Below are 18,704 nucleotides of genomic sequence, written 5' to 3'. Positions count from 1 at the left end.
CCCGTACGGGCAGGGGTACCTTTACCTTTACCTTAGTCATTGTGTTTATATCCCACCTTTTTCTCCTAAGAGCTCAGGGGGTATACATGGTTCTCCCTCTCATTTAATCCCAACAACCCTGTGAGGAGGGTTAGGCTGAGAGGTAGCGATGGGCTCAGGGTGACCCAGTGAGCTTCATGGCCCCCAAGTCCTAATCTGACACCCTTTGGGAGGAAGGGTGAGGTATAAATTTAACAAGTGAATAGTTTCGTGGGTTTCAGTTGTGTTCCATCTACAATTTTATTATGTGCACTGCTTAGAGAGCTGTTTAAGCTGTTTATAAACCTTTCTAAATAAAACAAGCAAGAACATATATATTCTGGTAAGGTGTGATGGGTTGTATCCAGTGTCGTGCTAAGGAACCTGTTCAGTTAGTGCAAGGATTAATGCTCGTGCAATGGAATTTCCTCCCTCTCCCATCACCTAAATCTGATCAGCAGATGTGGGGAGGGCACAGGGTGCACATGGGGGTAGGAGGAGAACTGTTCCACTGTGCAAGCGTAAATCCTTACACTAACATTATAACTGCATTGGGCACCACTCAATGAGACTGGAGCTCTGTCTCCAAGTGGCAGTCAATCAAACAGAGTAGGGGAACTCTGAGAACAATTATGTTATGCCATATGCCTTCTTCAGTGAAACATTTTAAAAAAGGTGGTGGGGGCAGGATATGCATTTCTCATGTTGTGTACTTAAATTTAGTGGGAGTCTGAGATTTTTTGTGTCGCTTTGTAGAGAACTTCACTCCTTTCCTCACTTGGGTTATTCCAGTTCAGCTCATGAAACTTCCCTGCATGGAAAAGAAAAATGATCAAGGACTCAATGTTTGTAGGATTTTAAAAAATCTGATAGACTAGCTGTCACCCCCCCACCCTACTTTTTTTTAAACAAGTGACGATAGCTACAGTAATGTGACAAGACTGAAGGAGACATATCAAACAAGAAACCTTCAATACAGAAAATACTGTTTAATCCTCTACATACATCAAATCCCACAGTAGCACCAAAAGGTCTTTGTGCTTCATGCTGATCACCTGCGCCTGGATCAGGCCCATGCCGGGGGGGGGGAATGGTTTATCTTTGCCGACTCAACCAAGAAAGGCATAGGCAAAATATCGAAACATGAAACCACCAAAAGATCCCCCCCTCTTCCCCAAACCATTTTTTTTTTACATTTATTTTGTACAAATCAATGCAACTTTTTTTAAAGATTGCCAATGTTACAAACATAGAAAGAAAGAAAAACAGCATCACTATAAATCACCCACTTAAATGCATGATCAAGGTGTCACAGTTAAGAAAAAAGACACAATTTACAGGAAAAAATCCTTCTCCTTGTCTTCATTTTCTGTAGGCTGAGGAAGCTAAAAACCACTCCCGCTTAAATTTCTTTTTCCTAAAAATGTTCTTGAATATAAAAATTAGGCTTCTGCTGCTACAACTCCTTCTGGTGCAATGAATTCTTAATGTACAATGTCTTTTAAACAAAGCAAAAAAAGACTAAAAAATAAATAACCCACAGCAGAGTGCACGTTTCAATATTCTTTCTTCCACGTTCCAAGGCTTGTAGGTCTTTCAAAGTGCTACTGGGGAAAAAATCATCCCATATATTTATATATTTTAAAATATCCATAAAAGCCCATCTGCAGCAAATATCGCTCTATTTATCTTATAGAAAGTTAATCTCACACCACCTCAGATTGCTGTGTTAGGTGCATGTCCATAAAGGGGGGGGGTGTCCCCCATTATTTCGGACTGGGCTCTGTACAAAGGAGCAACCTGGCCAAATACCTTGCCTGGATCTCAACTGTATTTGAACGGCTTGCTATTTCCAAAGAGATGCCTTGAGGGGCAGGGTTCAAACAGCTGCAGTTCATCCCATCTCTCCTCTAATTGGGGTAGGGGTCTCTTGGCCTTGCTGGCACTCCCAGAAGCTTCTTTCTCCTGCAAAAGCCATCATCTTGAAAAAAAAAACTAACACAACCTTCTTCCCTCACACCTCTTTGTTCTGCTGCCAAGTTAGCTGGAAACATGGTGCCTGATCTCCACCCAACTTCCTCAAAACTCTGCAGAATTGGGCCTTGTTACGGCCCAGTTACCACCACATTATTGGGGACTGGCCTCACCCAACCACTGGTCTTAGGAAAAGGCTCCCTTCCTCCCCTCCCAATTCCAGACAAAAGGGGTTGGGGGACTAGGAGAAAAAGCAGGCAAATCTTAATCAGGGACTGAATCCTAATTCTCAAAGAACCAATGCCATATAAGTGATGACGACGACAACAACAACTGAATAAGCAAAATTGCAATTCATCAACCCCCTTTCTTCCAAATTAATGTCCCCAGTATTTTTTCCAAGAGGCCCTTCAGCCTCCAGAATTCCTGATACACAGTTGCTGCATTAAACCTCCATCTGGTTTAACGTCCCCCAATTATACAGACGTAAGGGAAACATTTGAGAGGAGCTCTGCATACTAGAGCAAAATGCAAGCATTCTTACGAGTAAGCAAAGTTAGGTACTGCTCTTTAAAAGGCTATACTCAGGCAGGACGTTAAATGCCTTGGGGGGAGGGGAGGAGAGAAAGCAGGAGAAGTCCGTGGAGGGATCCTATCCCAAGCCCTGTTTCCCTTACCGACTCGAGGGAGTGGTAGTAAAACTGAATGGGAAAACCCTGACATTGAAAGTATTTGTTGGTAGGCTTGGAGGGATGCTTCCCCCAGCCACCCTCATCGCTGTACTAGGACAGGAGAACAAGATGTGGAAAATCCAACACCTCAAGCATGCTATTGAATGGTCAGACGCAGAGGCTTCCACCACGTCCATCGCAACAACAATCAAAATGAGGTTCTGGAAGGATTCCAACCCAACCAGCTGGGTTTGCAGCCTTACTGCCGGAGGAGCTCCCAGGCAGTGTTTAAGGGGAGGTTATTGCTCCTGACTTCTCCGTTTTCTTCCCCTTGGATAAAGCTGCGGCTTGTTTCAGGAGCTCTCGGTTCTTGGCCTGTTGGAGGAATTCCATGTGTTACTTGAATGGGTTGGGAAGTAGTCCCAGGCAGCATAACTGCTGCCAATTTACACAGAATCCTGGACTGGAAAAGAATAAAAGAACTTGGGGGGAGGGGAGAGGGGAGAGGAGTTCTGCACTGACAAAAGCTCAGTTCTGCAACCTGAATAAATTATGCAAAGCAATCTATCCTGCAATTCTCCCAGTCATCATGAGGAAGGCACTGATGCATTCACACAACCAGGGATATAAGCAATATGATCCAACATGCACACCCCTGAGAGTGCGACCCTTGGGAAAGGGTTGGAGCTCAGTTATATGCAGGATGTCCCAAGTTCAATCCCTATTGCCTCTAGGTACTGCTGGGAACGCCCCCTTTCTGAAACCTTGGAGAGCTGCTGCCAGTCAGAATAAATGATAGGTAAAGGTAAAGGATGCCTGGATGGTTAAGTCCAGTCAAAGGAGGGCGAGGGACCCAGTGTTTGTCTGCAGACAGCTTTCTGAGTCATGTGGCCAGCATGACTAAACAACTTCTGGTGCAAGGGGACACCATGATGAGTGCCAGAGCACACGGCAGCACCGTTTACCTTCCCGCTGCAGCAGTACCTATTTGCACTTTTGAACTGTGTGCTTTTGAACTGCTGGTTGGCAGAACCGGGGACAGAGCAACGGGAGCTCAGCCCATCACAGTAACTGGCAAGCCCAAGGGGCTCCGTGGTTTAGACCACAGCACCCCCTGTGTAAAGGATACCACTTCTCGGTAAATGATGCCAAGCTAGGAGGCAAGGAGGCGCACCGACTTAGATAGCTTTAAAAGAGGACTAGATGAATTCATGGAGGATAAGGCTATTGATTTCTCCTAGCCATATTGGCTATGTTCTGCCTCCACAGTTGGAGGCAGGAATGCTTCTGAACACAGCTAGAAACCACAAAAGGGGAGAGTGCTCTTGTGAGCTCAGATCCTGCTTGCAGGGTTCTGACACAGGCATCTGCTTGGCCACTGTGAGAACAGGATGCTGGACTAGATGGGCTACTGGCTTGATCCAGCAGACTCTTCTTATGTTCTTATGATGCAGCCCTCCGTATCTTTATGTAGGACTCAGAAAGATACCTGTCTGAAAATCTGGAATGCTGCTGCCAATCAGCACAGGCAACAATGAACTAAATGGGCCAAAGGTATTGAATTGTTAGAAATCCAGAGTAGAATATTAGTCGATCTAACAATGCAAAGGTTTGCAGAGCTGGTCACAGTGTTCTCAGCATCCAATCAGTCCTGTGAATGCTAATTAATGGACCAAGTTAAACAAAGTTACCTGCAATTGTTCTGTGACTTCCTTGTGAGTCTTTTCCATCTGGTTCATTTTCACCCTCATCTGGGATTCTTGGTACTGCAGATCAGCCTTCAGTTCAGTTATCTGCAGAACACACACAAGCCAAAGAAATCAAAGCAGTTAAAATTCATTTGCAATTAATATTTGCCATAAAATGGGAGATATCCTTGTAGAAATCCAGTATGCTAAATAAGCTGCAGGGCTGCCACCTGGGAACAAGGTGATAAGGAGTTTTATTAAATTCCATATATATTTAGCTTGAAAAATGAAGCAGGAACATAGCTGAGATCCAACAAAATTCTTCCAGAACCTTTGCCAACCTGGTGCCCTCCAGATGTTTTGGACTACAACTCCTATCAGCTGTTGCTGTGCTGGCTGAGGCTTATGGGAGTTATAATCCAGAATATCTGGAGGGCACCAGGTTCCTGAAGACTGCCTTATGGCTTAACTTCCAAAATTATGAAACACAACCAGTGCCCAACCATCTTTCAGCTTGGGATCCAAACACCCACAAGAGCACCTCTCCTTACACCATCCTGCCCATGTCTTGAGATCTTCAGAGGAAGCTCTTCTCCATGTTCTGCTGCCAGGGTAATTTCAATATGCAGCAGACAGGGAGAGAGTCTTCTCTGTGGTGGCACCCCAACTACAGAATGCCATCCTCCAAACACAACAGGTGGCAATGTGACAATCATTTCAACACTAGCTCAAGACTTATAGAGATGGCTTGTTGTTTAGTCTACCCTGATAGCTTTTAACTACCTTTTTATCTGTAGCGATATTATGAAAGATCCAGCTCTAGCTCTCCTCACCTTCCTTAGGAAGCAAAATAAGAATAGATTACAATAAAATGCCCCATTGTCTCACCGGGAGGTGGCTCAAAGGGGACGTTACCTTCTTCTCTTTCTCCAGGATCATCTGATCCTTTTGGTGCAGCATTTTCTTGAGAGTAGCCACTTCCTCTTTCAGCTGGGCTATGATGACAAAGTGGTCGGTGCCAGGAGAGTCCAAGGCAAGGTCTGGAGAAAAGCTATAAAGAGACAGTAAGGGGGAGATCATTAATTACTCATCCCTGGGCTCCAGTTCAGATGGGATGGTAAGCCGTGAACAAGAGAGGTCAGTCCCACAGGCTAACAGGAAAGCCTGCAAAGTCCCCCACGGTCATCTAGTTATCATCATTCAGTGAAATGTGTTTGGAGAAACCCTTCCCAACCTTGAGTCCCCAGATGTTGCTGACCACAGCCAATGGTCAAGGATGAAAGGAACAGTAGACCAACAACATATGGGGACCCAAGGCTGGAAAGGCTGATTCAGAGGATATGTATTTAGGGTGATCTACAATAATTAAATTTACACATACGTGCAGCATCAGATGCAGGATATCTCTGACCCTCCAAAAGTGGCTGAACTCCTACTTCTATCAGCCCAGCAAGTCAGACCAAAGGCCAGGGATAATGGGAGTTATAGTTCAGACACATATGGAGGGTCTGTGTGGCATGCTTGACCTATTTGTCAAAAGCATGCTGCTCCAACTACATATTTAAATTGTGCCAGGGGCATTTTGTGTCCCCCCCCCCCTTTTAAAATGACAACATAGACAATCCCACCTTCTTCTTTGGCCAATTACCATTGCAAAAGTTTAGCTAATATTTGATGTGTATCCAACACTCTTCACGACAAAGGGGACAACAGCTATGGCTCCAATCCTATGCATGCTTCCTTGAGTGCTAGCACTGTTGAATTCAACTTACTTCCAAGTAAATATGCATAGGTTGATCTGCATTGCATCTAAACCATTATCATTGTACATCCTGCGAAGAGGGAAGAACGCTATGCGTCTTTCTTGATCTTATCACTCTCTTTACACAAAATGAACTAATAAGCAGTTCTCCTAAACTTCTATCTTCCCCCTTGTTTGCAGCTGTATGATATTATCCTTTTCCGTGTGGATTCCTGTTAAATCTTCAGTACAGCATCAATTTTCTCTGTTTGGAGTTTCTCTGCACTATTTAGCACACCTGTGCATACCTGTCTTTGTTGAATTTCAGTGCATTGCTATCAGCCTAGTCCTAAAGCTCAACATCCCAATCGGCTTCCCATATTCAATATAGCAGCTTTAAGGCAGGGTGAGAAACACTATTGTGAACACACCACCAAAGAGCAGCTTAGAAAAATTCTGAGCCATGGATCTTCTACACTGTGCAAAATGAGTTCATGTGCTTTGGTATTCTTCATGTTGTAACATTCAGTGGCCAAAAATGTGGGATGTTAAAGAATGCTGTTTCACATGCAGAGAGAGGGAGGGATAAGACAGTAAGGAGAATCAAAAGCCAAGAAGTGGATATGGCATGAGGTTTTCTAAACACCCTCAACAAGGGCATATCTATACCACAAACATATATGGCAGCGATGGGAATCCTGTAGCCCTCTAGGTGCTGTGAGACTGCAACTATACTTGTCTCTGACTACTGGCTATGTTGTTTGGAGCTGATGGGATTTGGAGTCCAACAACCTCAGGAGGGCACCGGGTTCCCCACCTCTGTTCTCCCGGCTTCTTCCAAAGAATCCTGGGAATCCACCCTTGCCGCACTACAGTTCCCAGACTACCAAGCTACTTTAAATCTGCAGTGAAGACACGAATGGCCAATTGATGGCTTGCAGGCAACAATGTACCTTGATATGTCCTCGTCAAACTTTAGTCAAAGTGTGTTTGTCCATTGTTTCATTGGTAAAGCAGAGTAGTAATATATCCCCAAGTGCATTTGGGGATGCACTCTTTGCCCTTGGAGATCAAAGAGACCAAGATTCCCAGCAGCAGCATGAACATGTTCCCCATGAGGAACACAATCACTGCTTTTTCAGGTTAGGTTTGAAACCCAACATGAACACAACACACCATAAATGCTACTGCATTACTATCCCATGCAAATTTTGGATATGCAAAGAGTCACTGCTACCCCTGATGTAAATTTGTATTTTTTAATATTGTGTTGGAAGCTACCCTGAGTGGCTGGGGCAACCCAGTCAGATGGGTGGGGTATAAGTTGTTGTTGTTGTTGTTGTCCCAAATCATGGGGAATCTGCAGAAGGTGGATCCAGACCAAGTACGGCACACTTATTATTTCCACTTAAGATCAAAACTTACTTATCAAGTCACATGGATTTCAGCAGGTGTAACTACTGCCTTGGTCCAGATTTAACAACCCATTTAATGAAACCTAAATATTAATACTAGAGACAGAAAGAACCACACAAATGGAAAGAGGAACCCTATGAAATAGTGAAAGTTCTTGGGGGAGACAGTAAAGAGAGAGACAGTATTTCAACTCTGTTGACAGCACTTTCATTACAGAAGTCAAAGAACAGAAAAAGAAGTAGCTAAAATGAGAGTGGGAAGGTGAGGTTTTCCAGCAATACCCCGTTTTCAGAAACCATTGTTTTATCTATCTGTGAAGGGTCCATTCACAGTCAATTTCTCCTACACACAAGCAAGCACCCTCCATCTGAACTAGGAGCCACACCTACATTAACACGGGGAAGCATTATTGTGAAGCAGGCTGTACAAAGGTACAACCACAGCCACTCCTGCGACTGCGGAAGTGTCTGCTTGCTGTCTTCAACGTACACAACTTGGCCAGGAATCAAACCACTCCTTAAGAGTAGAAAGCTGGGCAGGTGAAGGCCTGGGGAGAGTCCTGAGGGCCAGACAGAGATACCCGCAGGGCCACGTTCACCCCATATGACCTCCATGGAATACCTGGCTTGCCTATGGTTACCAGGCAAGCCGCTCAGTACAAGACTGCGCTTATGTAATATCGCTCATTTCCAAATAACTTGAGACCCAGAGTCCTCGAAGGGAGGTCAGGCAAAGCAATCACAGGGCAGACGAGGACTCCCTTGGAACTTCAGGGTTTTTTCCCTCACCATACTGACCAGCCTTAAGTGAGGCAGGCAGCACTGTACAACGCTGCCAAAAATGTCCACCTTCCTAACTACTGAACGGGCTCTTCAGCTTGAGACACACCATGCAGTCCATCAGCTTCATAACTCACCGACCCACCCTTTGTCAGTCCCAGGCAGGCAGCAAAAACAGGAGGTATAGTAACAGGCTGCCATAAGCTTGGCGGGTTGCAAATTGTGCAAGTTTGCTGTGAAATGAGAAATGGGAGCTGTGGAACCAGGGAGCCTCTAGATAAAGTGTGGGGAACCTTTGGCCCTTCAGATGTTGCTGAACCGAATCAGCCTTGGCCCTTGATCCAGCAATTTCAAGAGGGCCAGAGGTTCCCCATGCCTGCTCTGGGTGCTGCTGGATCTCAACTGTGCAGTTTTTGCAAAGTTTTCTGCTACACCATCCAGAATATAGCAGGTGACAAGAGCCTAACAGACCCGGCTGAAAGGCTAGTTCCAGCCAGGTTGCTCACAAACCCCAATTCTTATGGATCACAACAAACCTGTGATTTCTTTATGCTGGTTTCTGCCTGCCCTCCCGTGGCAATGAGGAGAAATTGCAGGTCTGTGCTAAAAAACTGCACTCTCTTCCTTAGATAGTCGTTTCGAAATCATAGCATGTACGCCATGGTCTAGTAGGTTTAGGTGTACAGAATATAGAGTGATTATTAGAGCAATAAGAATTAAATCAAGCATACATATACAAGCCTTTATTCTTACTGCTCTAATCACTGAAACTTGATATAGATTCAGTAATACAGTATCTTGTCTTATGGATGGAGAGGAGAGGACACGCACTAGCTCTGTGTGTTTAAGGTTTCCTGCAGTGGGGGAGCCTCCAATACTCAGGGAGGTATCCAAGCATTTTGGGATCCTGAATTTCCAGGGTTTCTAAACACCTGGGAGCCATTTGTGTTAAATAGAATGATAAAATGCACATGAATTGTGGTCATGCCATGAACATCATATCTAGTATGTTTCAAGTGCTCCAAATGGCTTCATGCACATTGGCTCAGTAATTCTCACAAAGGCCCTGTAAAGTTGTTTTGTTCTGTTATCCACACATTGCAGGAAGTGGTGCTGGGGTGGGGGGTGCTGGAGTCAGTGAGAAAGCCATACAGTCCAAATGCCTATGCAGCATCTATGGCATCCCACACAGCAATCCAAACGCCTTACTCAAGAGTGGAATCTGGTACAGTCCCACTTGAAGCATATGCATGGTTCTACAAAATTATCCACTGCCTCAAGTGAAATCCTAATCCCTCTAGTTTAGCTCCATTTACTTTATCAGACAACTTCTCTAGCTGGGAGAGAGCTACAGAGGCGAAAAAATTATATGAGTTCAGCCCCTCAGCTCTGACCTTGGGAGCTACAGATATGATTAAACAACAAATCTGGGATGTAGCTCTCCAAAAGGATAAAGTTCAAACTGCATGCTACTCAGCAGCTGGAAACTGTAGCAAAAACTTCATTCCAGCTGATTATCTGTATACTGTATTTTCTCTAATCTAATGCTCATCTTTTTTGGCCAAATTACGTTGTGAAAATTAAGGTGTGCATTAGATTTGATGACACATTAGACTCAAGTGAATATGGTACTTTTGAAATTTCTAAATACCATAGCTGGCTTTAATACCTTACCATTTACTCTATTGGAAAGGAGATCCTCATACATTCCTCATAATCAATGTGTCTAGCTTTTGTCGGTCAAGCATTGAAACCATTGAGCATGTATTACTATATTACTTATATTATAAGGACATCTGTTCCTTATATATTTTAACTATTTTAACTGAATTCCCAGGCAGATCTGATAAATGTTACACTTCCCTCCTTTTGTCAGGCTCCATTAAGGAAATCACTATCAAAGTAGCAAAATTTAAAGCTTTCTTTTCCTAAAGGCTGTTGGTGGCTTTTTGTACTTTTGCAAGCATTGGGGTTCTCTCAAGCACTGGTAACCTCCAGGCTGAATTACTGCAATGTGCTCTATGTGGGGCCGCCCTTGAGGTTGGTCTGGAAGCTCCACTTGGTGCAAAATGTGGCAGCTCGACTGTTCACTGGGGCAGGACATGGCCAACACATCACCTCACTCTTGAAAGACTTGCACTTGCTGCCAATTAGCTACTGGGGTATGTTTAAGGTGCTTGTTTTGATGAATAAAGCCCTACATAGCTTGGGTTCAGGATTCTCTTTATAAATCCAATTGATTACCGAGTTCTCTTGGCGAGGGCCTCCTGCAGATATAATCTTGTCAGGAGGTCTATTTCCTCACAATACAGGAATTGGTCCTTTAGCGTTATGGCACCTCCTTTTTGGAATTCCTTCCCCTTAAATATTAGACAGGCACCCACTCGGGTTGTCTGTTCAGGGCCTACTGAAGAACTTCTGTTTTCAACAAGCGTTTTAAGTGGAGACCTTTCCCCATCTGCATCCACACTGGAGATGTTTTTATTGTTTTACCACCTGTTTGTCACCCTGGGCAACTTTGGGAGGAAGAGGGCAGGATATAAATTCTATAAATATATAAAAAACAAATCCTGCCAGTATCTCCCTCTTGTGTGTGGATAATGCCCCCTTGGCTCTATGAGAACGCACACTAGAATAAGGAGTTCGATATTAGTGTATAGTACAATATTGTCTCCGCACATGGATTTCATGCCTTGATATTTCTAAATGTAGCCATCACAGACAATGAGGGAGTGACAGGAGAGTTGTAACATGGAACTAGACCAGACCTTCAAGTGATGGTTAATAAAGCAATTGCCAACAAATTACCTACACACTTAGAAGTCCTGGCCTACAGTCTGGCCCACGCTCCTGGAATGATATGCTTTAGGAGGAAATCCAAGAGCATGGATTGCTTCCATAAAATGAGACAATTCCCAGGGTTGGGGAGGAAACGGGTGGGGGAGAAAATGATAGGTGATCTCACTTCAGGATGTCAGTGCCTTGAGAAACAGGACAATCATGGGCACCGAGACTCTGTTGGGAAGCAGCCCACTGCACCAACACGGACGGGGCACTCTGGATAGGGGGGCAAAGCATCTCGGGAGAGGAAGGAACGCTGAGAATTAGAGAGGAAAGGGAGGAATGAAAATATGCACATCAAGAGCGTCAATGCTAACTACACCCCGCCCCCCTCCTCATTCTTTCCTGATTTTAAGTGTCAGGGAAACCCAAACCTACCCTACTATGTCACTTGCTGGGGAGGGGGGGGGAACCAACACATTTTTTTGCACACAGCAGTCACAGAACAGAAGCTACAGATTTCAGAGATTGGCAGAGGCTTTCCTTCTCCCAAAACAACAGATGGGGGTAAAGTGGGTCTCTTTTTAAAAGTATGATCTTGCTTGACAGTAGCTTTCTTTTCTCTAATATATTTCTATTCTGCACTGCCTAATTTAACAGCATAGTCTGGAATCCCAAAACTGCATGTATAACCATGCAAAAGAAATGCAACCTATCGCCAAACGTTTTCCCCATAATGATAAAGTTGGTTCACAAGAGCCTTGCAGCTCCAGAAGATAAGTTTCACTCTTTAAGTCTCTAAGTGCTGAAAAGTTTTCTAATTCTTTTTCTTTTAAAACTAAAAACAGATCAGACCACCCACCCGCACTTCCAAATTTTAAGGCGCTCACCTGTCTCCATTGGCTGATATGGCATCAAACTTGGGCTTTTTCTTTGGGATTTCATTCTGAATAGAAGATGTAGATAATGTTTTCTGGCTGCAAAAGGAAACAAAGCAACAAAACACACCGTTAAGAAGTTTGGCAATTCCAAGACAGTTTTCTGGTTGTTTTCAATAACTGCAGTATGCTCCTTAAAAAAAAAAGAACTCTTTGTGGATAAAGCAGCAGGGTTTCTTAAACAGAAGTAAACATGAGATGACCTTTAATGCACCTGTTAAAAAAAGAGGGGGGAACACCCTGACCATACTCAGTGGCTACACATTTTAATACTAGTTATGTGCCGAAGCTGTGGATTTGTGACTAAAGTAGAAAAAACTGCAACACTTGTTATTGGGAGTGGTACATTAAACCCTCCTCCCACTTTATCCTCCCAACAACCCAGTGAGGTAACTTATGGGATGTATGTATGTATGTATGTATGAGAAAGAGAAACCCTGATCGTATCCAATAGGCTATCCCGACTCACACACTTCCTTGCCAAGCAGTTTCCAAGACACATTTAAGCAGGGCAATGTGTATGTTGTGATCCCATGTGGCACCGGGTGCAGAATTCATCAAAAAATAAACTTTAAATAGCAGCAGTGCACTACAATGCCACTAAAGATTTCCACCTTCCCAGTTGCTGCACAGGCTCCTCAACTTGTACAGAAGTACAGAGTAAAGCAGCAAGTTTCCAGTCCTCACAGCTGGGAAGAAATGTGGGCCATGCCTGCTTAAATGTCAAAATAGTTTTTAAATAGACAGGCAAGTGCTGTTTCTCTCCTAATCACCTCCCTGCTCTAAATCCCAAATAAACCCAAAGGTGGCTTGGGTTTATTATTGTTTTTAAAGCAAGAGAACTGCAATATGTGTTAGCGCATACTTTGGTCCTCTGAAAAAGCAAACCACACCAAAAGACGAATACTTCTTATTTACCATAATGCAACAGCCTGCTATTGAGAGCTCCCTTAATAAATGATTTGAGGAACATATCCTAATATTCAAGAACATATTGCTTTACCCTACAGAAGCATTCAAACATACAGTTTTAGCAGCTAGCCCACCGTGGAAGTGCATTAGACACATTTTGGGCCAAAGTGTCATCCTCTCCCCCCAGACAGAGTTCAGGGAAAACAGTTTTTTTTTCTTCACTTTGCAGCAGAAGGCAGTTTTGCCATCTCCAGTTAGGGCTGGGAGAAACTGCTGTCTGAAACCCTGGAGAGCTGCTGCCAATCAGTGTGGACAATATGGAGCCAGATAGACCAATAGCAGCTTCCAACGTTCCATGCCTTCTCATGGAACCCTTGCATCTTTCCATGCATGTTTGTATACATCCTATCTCAGAATTCAAAAGGCCACTGAAGATCTGTAGGATGGCCACAATCCTTTGGCCAGAAAAAGCAAGCCTGCTTTTCTGCTGCATACGCCTCCATATGCCCCAGGAGTGCACACAGAGAGTGAAGCTGCCAAGGGAGCTACACTGATAGCGCATTACCTGTTGTAGTGGGTGCCACCACTGAGTCGGCCATACTGTTCGTTTTCCGGCAGGCTTGTCCGGGAAGAGGTGCTCAAGTGCTTACGTTGCTCTTTGGTCTTCTGCAAGACTCTTTTATAGGAGAGTGTGCAAAGCCAGCAGAGTAGCTTCCCATCCACCTAGGTAGATGAGAAAAGGGACAAAACAGGCAGGATGTTATCACACACTCTCCTGGACAAAAGGAAAAGCACAACAGCCAAAATGGAACTGAGAAGCAGCTCTTCTGAAACAGACCATATTTAGAAACAAAATAGTCACGATCGTTTCAACTTAAGGGTAGCCAATGTGGTGCCTTCTAGATATTGCTGGACTACAACTCCCGGTTTTTCTGAGAACTGGCCATGTTGGCTGGGACTGACAGGAGCTGGTATCTGACATCTGGAAGGCACCATGTATTACTGGTGATAAAGATACAAGCCAATTCACACAACAATCTTTCCCCTAAAACCAGTGAATTTAAGTTTCACTCCTTCTCATGCTGGATGCCCGGCCAGATCTCAAGATGTTGGCCAGGAACCCATGTGGAATCCATGTCTCACTGAGCAAAGGAGACATCAGGGCAGTGGGCACCTGCAACAGGCAGAAAAACTCCAAGGAAATGCAGTGAGCCAATGAGGAGGAGGTCCCTCAGTCCCTATTGCGAGGGACTTAATGTTTGGTAGTTGACTTTGACGCGTACCCCACCTCCTGACATGGTGAAAATAATGACAATACCAAAGTCATAACAACGACTCAGTAGGGAGCAATCTGATGAGCACACAGAATCACAGAATCTTAGAGTTGGAAGGGGCACAAGGGCTATCTAGTCCAACCCCCTGCAAAGCTGGAACATCTGTAGGACATACTTTTAACTGTATCATGTGTTAAATGGCCTTTTGGTGCTCAGAATCTACACACAGCAGACAGCTTCTTCACTTTCCATGCTGAATGTATATAGGCACTCACTTTTTTCCTGTCATCTTTCCTGTCAAAGGCACACTGCTGCTTACACTGCTCACACGAATGTGGTGGTCCATACTTCTTCTCGGAGTTTGTACAACGCTGGCACTTGTTACCAATAAATGCAGCAATTATATTGCAATACTGGCATGGTTTGGGCTGTAAAAAAACCAGAAAATTGTAAAGAGATTAATGATGCACTTTAATTATATATGCAATCGCCAAGACTTGCTCCAGTGTTCTCAACATTGCCTCCCTGCTTTCTCTCAACTAAGCAGGATAAGTTTCCAAAAACACACTACATACATTTAACTACCCTAAGCTTGCTGTGACCTTTTCTTCCACTTGCTGGTCCACTGGAAACTGGCCAGAGTTCCACCCACCTCTGCTTTTAAACCACTGTAGCAGGAATGGGGAATTTCCAGCCTGCATGTCAGTCTTGTCACACTAGGGAGTCAAATTCTCCTGAGTTCATTTTTTTTAAAAAAAGCCAAACCAAACCCAGTTAGTTGATGTCATTGCAGTGCAGGATGATGTCACCTGATGGATAGAGTTTGATTTGGCATTGGCTGCCACACCAGTTCCCCTGGCCATAGCAGCTGGATGCAATCCCCTCACCAGCTGACAAGCAGGAGTTAGATCCTGCTCAGTTTAGCTGACATTCAGGGCTGCAAAGCGCAATGCCACCCAATGTGACTATGATGTCAGGTGATTGACACACAGGTAGATGGATCCACCTGCCTGGCAAATTTAGTCCTCAGGGTGGGAAGATAAGGATCTGGCCCACTGGCAGGAATAGATTTCCCACCCTTTCACTATACTATAGGAATTAAGATAAACTTCCAGTGCGTAAGGAAAGAAGACTGAAACATACCGTCCCATAAAGTTTCACGTTCTGTGCACACTTCTTGCATATTGTGTTGGTTTTGCTAGCAAAACAACAAAAAGTTTAAATTAAGATAGGAAAACATGATGTAACGTGATCTGCATTTATAGATTATAAAGCAAAAAGAAGTAACTTTGTCGCTTTATGAATTATATACCATTTATGCCTTACATGATATGGTCAATTTGTAACTATTAAGTTCTGGATCCAATTCTATAATATTTTAATTTAAGAAATAAAAAAATGCACAATATATAAAAATGCAGAAAGACAGAATGATTTGCTGTCTCCTGTTTAAAATAGTAGGGGTTGCTCATGAGTGTTCAACTCAATTGGAGTTGTGCAAAGCTATTTCAAATTATATTCTACATAGCAATTCTACTTTGCATTAAAAAGGTCCTAAATTAAATCCCTGGCATCTCCAAAAAGGACATGGGAGAGAACCATGTCTAAAATCCTGGGCAGCTGCTGCCAGTCAGAGCAGACAATACTGGGCTATGTGGACCAATGGTCTGACTCAGCACAAGGCATCTTCCTATGTTTCTATGGTCCAAGCTTGCAATCCCAAGCCTTCCAATCCTTGGAAACAGATTCTGATAGAGTTCACTTCTGAACTGATGTGTGAATTAGTTAGCAAAATAATGCCGAGTATTTTTCGCTATTGGATACAAAGTCAGACTCCCTGACTGACTGGCAAAGCACCACTCTTATGTTTAAAACAATAGCTCAAGTGTTTTGGAGAGTCAACAAATGCTGAAGGCACCAGAACAGGCAGTCTTTGTTTTGGAATCAAACAATGAAAAGCCACAATTTAAGATAACTCAAAGAAGGCAGTTCCATTTCCCCCACCCACCCAGACAATCTAGTGTAAAAAGGCTGAGCAAGTATTTACCTCTCTTGCTGGAATTCAGTTCTGCAATAAGTACATTTAACAATGGGGTGTGCAATCCGACATTCCTGAAAGAGAAAGATTTTTGAAAGTTATAAACATCTAGGGAATTGAATTGAAAGGCAAAAACATACAAAAGGTGTTCGGGTTGTCACTAATGTATCATCCCATAACTTAAGGAGTGAGATACTGACAAGGAATGGCGAAGAGAGAAATCCCATCGTGATAAAGATGAAGGCAGGTACTAGAGCGATGACTCAAAGTGGCAAACTATCAAACAACAGATTTTTGTATTCTGGCCCAGGAACCAATTAGACAGGGCTACTGCTTTACACAGCATCCAGCTAGAGAAGACGACTAGTGCAACATGCAGGGTCATCTTACAATGTTATCGTCTCCAGAGTCAAAACTCCTCTCTTTATAGTTCATCTGTGTATTTTGTTAGTGGCACAGAAAACTGGAATTCTTCTAAGAAAAACAACATAGTGTCTCTTTAGCAATGAGTATGTTAATAGGGATTCATAAAGAAAATCATGGCTCCTTCACTGTTGCTCTTGATTGTAATCAGTCACTGAAGAGAGTCATATTGCAGCAAAGGAACAGTAGTTAGATACCACATTAGATAAGAAGCAGCATTTAACTTTAAGCAAGAGTGCAAAACACAAACAAGAGCAAGATGTCAGTAATTACTTTCAGTACATTTAAATCCAATTGTTTTTAAACTTGATTGTAAGTTGCCTAAGGAATGCCCTTTTTAGGTGACTTAACAAGTTAATAAAACAAAAATTTAATAAAAACAATAACATATTGTGGTTTTCTTTCTTTTTATGTTGTGAACCGCCCTGAGATCTTCGAATGAAGGGTGTTATACAAATTGGGTAACTAATAACTAATAATAATATTGCCTAGGATGAGACACCAACATCTTTATTCCTGATCTTATTATATGACTCATTTGTCCTGTTATATGGTCTTTAATGTATTTCTTTTATGATTATATTGATTTTATTGTGAAATTGCCTGGGAGCTGTTTGGCTGAAGAATAACTTATGAAACATGCTAACTACATACTGCCACAGGCCACATCTTTCTTAATGAACCCCAATTAGAAGAAGCTAACACACAAGGCACAAGCATACAAATAATAGGAATAAACAAATACACTCTGACTTCACAAAGGATGTATGCAGGAAATAACTAAAGCTATGTTAAGTGGGATTTGTGGGTACACTCACAAACCCAAGAAGCGCCTTCCTACCCGGTTGCCAAACCACCTCCCTAAGCAACAACACCTACTACAATCTATAGGCCAATGTTTACTCAGAAATGTTTACTCAGAAATAAGGTCCACTACATTCAGTGGGGCTTTCTCTCAGGTAAGAGCACATAACTGAAGTCTTGGCTTCTTGCTCCATTCCTTTCCCCTTCTATTGTCTTCATCAAAGCACTTCCTGAAGAAGAAGAAGAAACCAGTCCCAGAGTCGGAGTGGTGGTATAATAGCTATATGACACTGGACCGCAGAGACGTGACTTTGAATTCCCACCGCTCACCCCAAAGATCCCTGAACAGTCTTGGGCCTTACTCTCAAACCTAGCCTACCTCACACAGTTACTGCATGGATATCCAGGAGATTATGCCCCCTGTGGCACCTACAGCTCCTGTGCAGAAAGTTGCAAGGAATATAAACGCATCCTGATTTTGATCATGATTTCTCTTATTCCCTTCACCCAGCCTTCAAAGATCTTTGAATACGTCATGACTCAGCCGTGCTTGTCAGGGATGATGACAGCAACCCTGTGAGGTAGGCCAGTTGATTCCAATATGGCGTGGTGGCCTGTGGGGGGGGGGGAGAGAGGGGGGAGGCCGAGTAATGCTGCCCTTCGATTACAGCACGCCTCGGCCACAACAACAACAACCACCCTGTGAGGTAGGCCGGTGTTGTTCTGATTCCAGCATGAACTGGAGGCTCAGGGAGGAGGAGGCAGAGAGAGACAGACAGAAGGAGGTTAGAGGCCGAGCGAAGCTGTTCTGGCTAAGGTCACCCAAGGAGGCGGCTAAGCTGAGCTCCGACGGGAGAGGAAGAGAAGGGTCGGCGGGGGGGATTCCGGCTCACAGCTCGCGCTCCTAACCGCCACGGCGCCCGCGCCCCCTCAGCCCCCGCCCGTTCCTGGCCCTGACCTTGCAGAGCTGCTGTCCCTGGCTGAGCGCCTCGAACGGGAAGCGCTGGTGGCACTTGGTGCAAGCATAAAGCGCCGCCATCCCGCCGCCCGCACTGACAGGCGCAGCTCTAACCCAACCCGACGTGACGCTCCCGCCTGCCTACGGCGCCATTGGTCGTGGGCGGCGCCACTCACCGCTTCGGAGGCGGGGCCTCCGTTCGTACCTGGAGGCTCATTGATTCTCCGGAGACGTCACTCAGAGGTTTAGGGCGGGGCGGGCTCGAGTTGTTGCGGGAAGAAGCCGGGGA

The 18,704-nt window shown here is 44.1% G+C and overlaps 1 protein-coding gene across 2 annotated transcripts; it reads right to left on the bottom strand.

Moving 5' to 3' along the window:
• Nucleotides 1-987: 987 nt before the first annotated feature.
• On the bottom strand, nt 988-18,577 carry FAM76A (family with sequence similarity 76 member A). 2 transcript variants are annotated; one of them, XM_081015785.1, is made up of 10 exons: nt 18,416-18,576; nt 16,240-16,304; nt 15,336-15,390; nt 14,468-14,620; nt 13,484-13,641; nt 11,959-12,045; nt 11,253-11,384; nt 5,267-5,402; nt 4,355-4,456; nt 988-3,038 (listed from the first exon to the last, which is right to left on the bottom strand). In XM_081015785.1, exons 1-10 carry the CDS (start codon nt 18,494-18,496, stop codon nt 2,952-2,954), a joined length of 1,056 nt encoding a protein of 351 aa, XP_080871911.1. In that variant the 5' UTR covers nt 18,497-18,576; the 3' UTR covers nt 988-2,951. The 2 variants fall into 2 exon arrangements, with proteins under 2 accessions (XP_080871911.1, XP_080871912.1); XM_081015786.1 differs by lacking the exon at nt 11,253-11,384 and having other exon boundaries at nt 18,416-18,577.
• Between the last annotated feature and the right edge of the window lie 127 nt (nt 18,578-18,704).

Source organism: Podarcis pityusensis (assembly GCF_964106645.2).
Source record: "Podarcis pityusensis genome assembly, chromosome: 8".
Taxonomy (NCBI): Eukaryota; Metazoa; Chordata; class Lepidosauria; order Squamata; family Lacertidae; genus Podarcis; species Podarcis pityusensis.
Note: the sequence above shows the minus strand (reverse complement) of the source record. Positions and strands in the feature narration are given on the sequence as shown.